The following is an 8957-nucleotide window of genomic DNA, read 5'->3' on the forward strand; positions in this document are numbered from 1 at the left end:
GGGGTTGAACGAGGTTGGTGGAGGCTTTGTTTTGAGAGCAGGGACTATCTTCAGGGTGAAAACCTAAGATCTTTGATCGGGCGACGACGGTGTTTGAGCACTGTTTCCTTCATGGAGGCATCGTTTTTTGGAGAGTCTGTAATTTAGGTGTTGTCTTGACGGTGGATGTATTGCTGTTGTTAGGCCCGATATACTGTAGTGGGACTATTGTTTCTTAGTTTTCTTTTCCTTTTTTGGTTGTGTGCATTCGTAGTGCCATTAGGGTGGTGCGTTGTTGCAGAGGCTGGGTGTAATTGGTATCTTCTTGATATTAATATATTCCCTTTATCGAAAAAAATAGTAACTAAATCTTATCCCATGTCTCACCAAATCCTGCACGGCAAAATCGTGAACGTAAAAGAAAGTCAACAAAAATCCAGACCTCGACTATACTCAACTAAGTTAAACAATGAAGAGGGATAAAAGAACAAGTCGAAGATGATGGAGAGATTTTTTTCGATAATGGGCGCTTTATTACTTAAACACCCGGCCTCTGCATAATTTGGATGCACACGGCCGTACCAATTCAAAAGTTACAACTATGAAAAAGCAGTTCTCGATTATTACATAAAACATTAAAGACAACTAGGGCGCATGGAATTCGATCCGCAAGTCATGCCGCCATCCATATTGGGAAATTTTATCCCTCGATGTATCATCCAACCGTGTAGACACCTCCGTAAAAAGGTCGTGATGCTCCACACGCTGTAGAAGTAACCACGAGCGAAGCGTAGCTGTGCAACGGAAGATTACCTGCATAAGAGAAGCATTTTCATTATTAAAAACCTTGTCATTTCTACATAGCCATAGCGACCAAATAACAGCAAACGCTTCCACCCTAATAAAAATCTTAAACATATGATCTACACTATTAAGGAAAATGCCAAATATATTGGTAAAGCTACGTGGTGGATGTAAAGTGGAGGCTATCTGGATGGCTGACCATATAGATCTACCAAATTTACACTTGAAGAAGATGGAGGGATGTCTGGGCTAATCCAACATAGATCGACTATGACTTACCCCAAATCATTAATCTACCGTGAAAGAGTGGACCAAATGGATCAAAACTACCCTTCTCATCTACAGTCTCAAGGGGCATCATATGTCATTTGCCAAACCGAACATATAATCATTCTTTCTTTTTTTTGAACAAGGAGCAGGGCCCCAGATTCAATTAGATCACAACATGGCGGTTACAAATTACAGAGAGGCCCTTGACAACTCTCGCCCTGAGAAACCTAAGATTTGAAGAAAGGCCCTCGTACTTTACCAAACACACCCCGAGACAAAAAGAAGAAAAGCAATGGGGTCCCTGAGATGCGCCGCCACCAGACGCCGGCGTCCTCCAGGCGTTGCCGCCGAGGAGCAGGACGCATATGCTCGAACATCCATCTCCGGCGTAGCTCCATCGTCGCTGGACGCCAGGAGACCACCGGGGACGAACCACTTGGTGGAATCTGGACGCCGAGCTCCAGCAGCTAGGAAGAGAGGCCTCCGATCTGGAGGTTGCAGATGGGCCGCCATGTCGGCCAAGGGTCGCGCTGTCGACAAAGAACAACGCGTGATTCGCATAGAGGAGCTCCGAAGACGCTCCGTAGCACCCAGCAGGCAAGCGCCGACGAGGAAGGATCCAGCTCGTCCGCCCATCCCTTCTCGTCTTGCCACCACGACAAGTTAGAGAGGGAAGAGGGGAAGATGAACTGAAGCAGCCTCCGCGCCGACAGAGAGGGCAAGATCCCTCTCCACAGACCAAAATCGGCGAGATCCTCTTCTGCTCCTCCTCGCCACCATGGCCGGCCAGGAGAGAAGAAAAGCCCCACCACCCAGCACCAGGACCTCCCTCCCCCACGCCACCACGGCCGGCCAGGAGAGCAACACCAGGGCTGAAATCCATGGAGGAAGAGAAACTTGCTGCCACCTGATTATTGGGGAAGACGATGTTGCTCGTTGCAGCTCCTCCCTCCAGCCACCGGAGAAGAGGAAGAAGCAGCAGCAGCCCTAAGCCAGGACAGATCTGGAGGCGGAGATCCCGGCCATCGTCTTCACTACGGGGCAGGCGCCCAAACGGTGGCATACGCCACAACCACACAACAAAGACCTAAGATCTACACCTATACTACTCCGGCGCGTCACCTTCACCGCCGGGCGGAGTGGCTCCGGGTCGGCCCGGCCAAAGGAAGGGAGCGACCAGCAACTGTAGCTATGCGAGAGCGAACGAGGGGGGAAATGACTGCCACCATATAATCATTCACTCTTGAATACAACTCAAGAGTATAGGAATATGAACTCAAATACCACTTTAGAGAGCTCTAATGTTGACTTCAAGGAGTCCAACATGACTCGCATCCCAATAAAAAAAACATCTAGGAAGAGGGGGCTATGAGGTGACACTTGGGAAGTCAAATATGATCCAAAAGTTTTACTAGCGCCTAGGTGTTCTCCTGACATAGGACTAGGTTACGCTTCAACAAGGCGAGCAAACATATTCAAAACCCGTCGACTTATCAACTTTCTTAGGTCTATGACAACTTACATTATAAAGTCGTCATACACACCCCTACTCATACTGTGTCGCAAATGACTCGATATATCCCTATGGCTACGTTATTTCCATGACAACAGTAGTGGCACCATGTGTGAGCGAGGCCAACCACCTTTGAAAGGCGAATAAACTAAAGAAGCTAGATGGCCCACCTAAGCAAGATCCAACGAAGTTGAATATTCACTCCCCAAAAGCAAGACTATCACGGTCCGAAGAAGGAAGAAAGGTGTCCCCTTGAAGGTAACAAATACGACAGAAACCCACCGCGTCGTGGGAGAAGAATTGGGTATCACCTCCGCTAAGGCTCGAGCCATGTTGCATCCGGCAATTATCGAAGAAGTGAAATCTTAGTCGTCAAGACTGGTTTATGGGGTTTTTAGGGAAGGCCTTCCGGAACAAGCAAGACGACCAAAAGTCCTACACGTGGATGTCCTGGATCTCTACTCTTATGTCAAGAGGGAGCCGGCTCAAAATTAAGGATGCTGAAAAAATTCAGTGCTGGTGGCAGAACAACCTCCTAACCTCGAGCGGCCACCTAGGCTCGTGTGGCAATCTAATAGACAGTAACATGCTTGGTGACAAAACCTTTTTAATATAAAAAGGAAGCATCCTTAGTATCCCAGCCCCTCTTAGGCAAAATCTAAGTGACACCACTGTGTAAGTTTGGCCATGCTTCATGGATGGGCTAGCCCCACCACCGCGGTAAGTGTTCTATCGGTTCTGAAAGCACTATGTGTGTACGAGTCCAGTCCCTATTCCAAAGAGATTGATGATTCTTGCTATATTACACTTATTTAAAAAATGGACGCTTTATTTAGAAAAAATCCCTATATGCATGTATACAATATTTACTGAAACCCAAACAAAACAAAAAGATAACTTAATCAAAGAGCTAGGTGTGACACGTCTGAACTTTAGCCTACTCAAAAAATTGTGACAGGCCACACATAACCCAAATATTCAGCCTATTAAACAACAATTAATCTACTCTGCAAATGTGCATAGAGTGCCCCCAAATGGCACTATCTATATATGTTCGCGCCTAAAGGATGGCGGGGATCACATACTACGTACATGCAAAGAATATTCCCAACCCCTGGGTTCATCTCGACCAGAACTTCAAAACATGGTCTTATTGAATATGTGCAGATGATATTCTTTTTTTTCATGAATTGTCTATAGTACAGGTACTCCCTCCGTCCACAAATAAGTGGATATCTAGCCTTTTAAAAAAATCCACAAATAAGTGTACATCTAGATTTCTTGGTATATTTTTTACGTTTATGCCTTGATTTTAGCCCCCATTGATCATTTGTGGTTTCTCAATGTTGTTTTATTGGTTACTAGTATGCACAACATTTATTAGCGTCTAAATCGGGATCAATGTATTTTCTTTATTAATGAGTAGATTGATTGAATAAATGAGGGATAATTTTTACAAAAAATTTAAGGTCTCTTGAAAACCGCGCGTGTCCACTTATTTGTGGACGGAGGGAGTACCATGCTATTCACAGCAATGATCTGCATGTGCAGCAAGTGAGTACTATATACTTTTTAAACAGGTACAAGATGGCAATTCCTAAAAGTGAGAAATCCATCGGATTAGCTAGGTAAGAGCCACATCAGATGCACCCAAAAAACATGGAAACAAAGAGATGCATATTTGGCCAAATCTCTTATGTGGCTTGTCCGCCATAAGAGCCGAAATAAAGAACCTGTCACAACTATTCTGGCAAACAAAACACCATCTTCATAATGCAGAAAGGAACTGTTTTGTGCGTTTTACACCTCAGGTTCAATAAACACCATATTGACCTCTTTCAAGAAATCACAAGCAGCATACAAGGCCTAGCGACTGAGCATCCTGCATGCCCCTGGACTAGGTGGTAGTTTCAGCAGTAGGCTGTGACTGGGATGCACGAGCCCGTGCTGCTGCCGCTCTCTCCAACGCCTTGAGCCGGTTAGCCTCCATGCGCGCCTTCTGTTCCTCTGTCAATTCGATTTTGCCTGGCTTGCTTCCACCACTCGTCCCTCCATCTGGATGCTTCTCAGCCTCTCTTGGAGCCAAGGGTTCTCCAGCACCTCCCTCACTAGGTCTGATTCCAGGTTCCTATTGTATCATAAACAATAACACAGTATCACAGGTCCGCAAAACATTCATACCAAACAACAAGGTTCAAAAACTAATGTGCACAGGATGCCTAGGCTTGAGGAGAATTGATCCGAAAAACATATGTCTACTAACAGATTCTGATCTTTTATGAAGCTTCTATTTTATTTAATGGAACTTACATGTGCGTTTCTTAGAGCAGAGAACTGCTATGTAATAAAGTTCATAAAGGTATAATATGACTTACATCAGCTGTGTTTTGGTAGATTTCATTCAGCAAATCCTCTTGCATGGGATCAACATCAGTACTTTCCACCAGTGGTGGATCTATATCTTCTTGCACCAACTCCATGACATGACTGTCCGTCGAGGGATGTTCAGTCCCCAGGATTGGGTCTTCCTGTGTGGCTCCATCTGCGACAGATAATGAGAAATGCTATGATCAAAAGCATCTGAAACACAGGTTATGGATCCAGACAAGTGCACTTCTAAGTTCTAACATAAACGCCTAAAGATGTGTGCACTGTAAACAAAACAAAAGAACTCAGACCAGGTTCTCCCTCTGGCATCACTTCTTCCACTAGTGGTTCATGCAGTTTTGTAGGATCTCCCCCTCTGGCCACCCTTTCTTTTAGTTCAGAAATGCATCTCTGAAACAAGGATAGTGTCAGTGCAGAATAAATACTTCCAGGAAGAACAAGGTAGATCGCCATGATGGAAGCCACGGAATATAATATACACAGCTAGATGTCAATGTCAAGGCATGCTACACCATAAGACATATTAAAATTTGTGAAATAGTTAGGGGACACATCATTTGTGCACATATTCATACTCTTGTAACATTCCTTTCTGACCAAGAGTGATAAGGACTAAGGAGCATGACAAACTCTTTTTTCTTTCAGATGTGTTTTTGAATTATGAAATAGTCATGTTCCCTTACAGAAGTCCTCATGTGGATGTGTTGCAGGTAGTTGCCTTTTTCACTGCCTTTAGTCACTAAAATACACTCCCTCAAGTGATTTTTGAGATTTAAAAAGCCAGCATGGCATTGTGAAATAGCATATTAGATCAAATAATTATGTTTTGGGCATCCTATCAAGCGGGAAAAAACACATAAACTTAATTTAACGAGAAATGAGGTAACGTAACACCAGTTCAGTTGAGGATGTTATGGAGACTGCTCAATTCACCTGTAACAGCATGGGAAAAAAAGAGGCTTACCCTAACACGGTTGCTGGCCCCAACTTTCTCAACTTTGCGCACAAACTGGTCAAATGAGTAATAAGGGATCAAGCGAGAGTGCCAGTCAGCATAAAGCTTGATCAGATTGCCAAGATCCTCCACCTGACAGCAATACACAAAGTCAAAATTAGGAGGCCAGAACAAGCACACGTGCACTGTGAGCAATAGCAGCTTCTTTTGTTCATATGCCACACACAAGATATAATCAATCCCTGGATTATTATTTTGACTTATGATGACACATAGGCAGTGAATTACTGAAATTTACAGGGCGTCGATTGTCCTTTGTCTTTTGCAGATATTGTAATTTGACTCGATTTCGCAAACAAAACAGCCCATATATCATACCGACTTGCAATCACAAAATAGGTACCACAGATCGAACAGATCAACCCACTGCACCAAAAAAAAATGTATAACAAGACCGGGGAGCATCAGCGAGTAGCCGAGTAACTGAAGTGACTGGATCTACACAAAGTTATCAGCTAATTGCAGAGAAACTGCAGAGAGGAGAGGAGGAATCATTGCCCCCTGCCTAGAGTTCATCCTCAGCAAGCACATACCTCGTGGCCGGGCCGGGCGCGTGGTTTGAATGCCTTGGGAAAGTAGCGGAGGACGTATCCTAGGCCGTCATCGGAGAGGAGCAGGTCCGGCGTGAGCTTGGGCCGCGTCACCCTCTCCTTCTTCTTCTTCTTGCCGCCTTCCTGCTGTGCATTTTCCCCCTCCGCCGCAGCCGCCGCCGAGGGCTTGGGTGGCTGTCTGGGCTGGTAGGGTGCTGGGCGGGAAGAGGATGGTGGGTAGGAGCCGCCGGCGGTGGGGTTTGGGTTGGTGGAGGAGGACGGCGGAGCGGAGGGGCAGTCGCGTGACCAGTGGCCCGGTCGGCCGCACTTGAAGCAGCCCGTCGGCGCCGACGCCGCCATGGTTGGGAAGGAAGGAGATGGAATTGGGGATCGGGGTGGGCGGGGAAATTGCCGATAAATTGCTTCCTTTCGGCGGGAGCGACGTGTGGGTTGGCGCCATATTTCCCAATGTTTCTGCGCTCCAACTCCAATGGATATTCCTGGGCCCTATTGTTGAGCCATATCGTCCAGGTGTTAGTACCGGTCCACCCACACGGGAAGGCATATTGAGCCGGCCCATTAGTATTTGTTCCTCAGAAAAAAGGGAAAAGAAAGCAAATAACTACGATGTCAGGAATTAGGAAGGAATTAAATAAGGAAAACGCTCTCCTTCCCCCGGGGGATTGCGCGAACCGATCGTCCGCCTCGCTGGCACCGGCTGTCGCTAGGCCTAGAGAATCTGGAGAGATCGGGATGGTTGGGGGCTCACCACGTGCATAGTCTTTATCTTCTCCCTGCCCAAAGGCTGCCGTCTTCGACACCCATCATAGTGACCGCAGCGCCTCTTCTCCCTCTTCGCCTGATCCTCCGCCATAACCGCCTCCTGGCCATGGGTTACCTTTCACTGCGCCCGTTGTCTGCTACCGCACAGCCACCACGAGGCCGAGCTCCTCTGGCCGCCATAACTAGCTACGGCCGGCCTCGGCGGCGTTGCTACCGAAGGCGGCGGCGTCTGCTACATCCCTCCGGTGGTGCTGTTACCAAAGGCCGGCGGCGCTGCTGCAAGCGGGGGGAACGCCTGCTATGTTCGGCCGGCGGGGCTGCTACCAAAGGCCGGCGACGCTGCTGCAAGCGGCGGGGAAGCCTTCTACGTCTGGCCGGCGGATTTGTTGCAAACGGCGGCGGCTGCTACTTTCGGCCAGGGGCGCTGCTACCAAAGGTCGGCGGCTCTGCTCCAAGCGACGGCGGTGCCTGCTACGTCCGGCGGTCTGAGCTGCTACCAAAGAAGGTCGCCGGTGCTACCATGGGAGGTGGCGGTGCTACCATAGGCGAGCACAGATGCTACAGAAGAAAGGCATCGCTACTACCATTGGTTGCGGCGTTTTTTGCTTGCCGGAGGTGGGATGCTGCAAGGCGGAGGTCTCGCCGGAGTTCGGAGCGGAGGTGCTACCAACGAACGATGGGTTTGCTACCAAGGAACGAAGGTTGTGCTACCCAAGGAGTCAACGTCGCCGGTGAGGCTGCCGATGCGAGCGGAGGTGCTTTCGGCGGGCGCGGTGCTTCGTCGTCGACGGCGGCAGTTCCGGGAGGCGCGGGTGCAGCGCTTCGTCGGCGGCGGCGGCAGTTCCGGGAGGCGCGGTTGGAGACTTGGAGAGCTTCAGTCGTGGCTTCGTGGGATGTTTTTTCCTTTTTTTTTTTAAGGTGCGGGAGCAGTGACTCACTATGTACGGTTTGGATGCATGGCAACGAACGGCTGGCGACCCGGGGGATCCGGGATTTGATCCCCCGGGGGACGCTCAGCACGCCCCATTAAATAATTAATGCATCGAGCTCTGCTAATTGAGGGTAAAAGGGTTCATTTAGCGCTAGTTTGGGTTTCTCTCTAGAATAAGCATCCGAAGCGACGAAGTGGAAAATTCTCAAAAAATCGTCTTCATATGCCTTAGTATTTATCAGATCCACAAAATATTCAACATCATGGGTAAGGGTGTGGCCGATGCCTTTAATTATCATGCCTTTAATTTATCAGATCCACAAGAGTTGCTAGGGAACATGTACTTCCATTAAATAGCAGTCGCTCACATGGACTCGAAACCTACTGACTCCCTCTTTTATAAAGGTCTAACAAGGGTCGAAGAAAAAATATTTGACACAAGTGCATTCAAAGTTGAAAACGGTTCCAACACATGCTTATGGGAAGATATGTTGTTAAGTGCTAACTCAGTAGGGCGTCACAGTGACGAGCGTGTCAAGAGAGGGAAAGGGGCAAACACATCCACTAGGAGAATGGCAAGTGTAGTGGTCGCTAGGATATCATAGTGATGAGTGTGGTGAGCGGTGAGGACACGGAGCGACGCTTGAAGGAAGTCGATGGGCGAGCGGCGACGGAAAGAGAGACGAGTGTGTTAGTGTTGTCATGTGTTCAATGGTGTACCTGGTCATAATCCCCTATTTTTTA

The 8957-nt window shown here is 47.9% G+C and overlaps 1 protein-coding gene across 1 annotated transcript; it reads right to left on the reverse strand.

The window, feature by feature from the left end:
* Positions 1 to 4463: 4463 nt before the first annotated feature.
* Positions 4464 to 6859, reverse strand: LOC124663818. Its single transcript, XM_047201474.1, has 5 exons — positions 6503 to 6859; positions 5919 to 6041; positions 5245 to 5344; positions 4942 to 5108; positions 4464 to 4694 (listed from the first exon to the last, which is right to left on the reverse strand). The coding sequence occupies exons 1-5, from the start codon at positions 6857 to 6859 to the stop codon at positions 4464 to 4466; spliced, it is 978 nt and encodes a 325-aa protein (XP_047057430.1).
* Positions 6860 to 8957: the final 2098 nt, after the last annotated feature.

This window comes from Lolium rigidum, chromosome 6, assembly GCF_022539505.1.
Source record: "Lolium rigidum isolate FL_2022 chromosome 6, APGP_CSIRO_Lrig_0.1, whole genome shotgun sequence".
In the NCBI taxonomy this organism is placed as follows: Eukaryota; Viridiplantae; Streptophyta; class Magnoliopsida; order Poales; family Poaceae; genus Lolium; species Lolium rigidum.

What these genes read in the sequence shown, in the direction of transcription:
- LOC124663818 (XM_047201474.1), bottom strand. Translation starts at nt 6,859, where the DNA reads ATGGCGGCGTCGGCGCCGACGGGCTGCTTCAAGTGCGGCCGACCGGGC. An exon ending in GATGCCAGAGGGAGAACCTG is followed by an intron (nt 5,109 to 5,244) that starts GTCTGAGTTCTT and finishes TATCTGTCGCAG; the next exon opens with ATGGAGCCACACAGGAAGAC. An exon ending in TCTACCAAAACACAGCTGAT is followed by an intron (nt 4,695 to 4,941) that starts GTAAGTCATATT and finishes ATGATACAATAG; the next exon opens with GAACCTGGAATCAGACCTAG.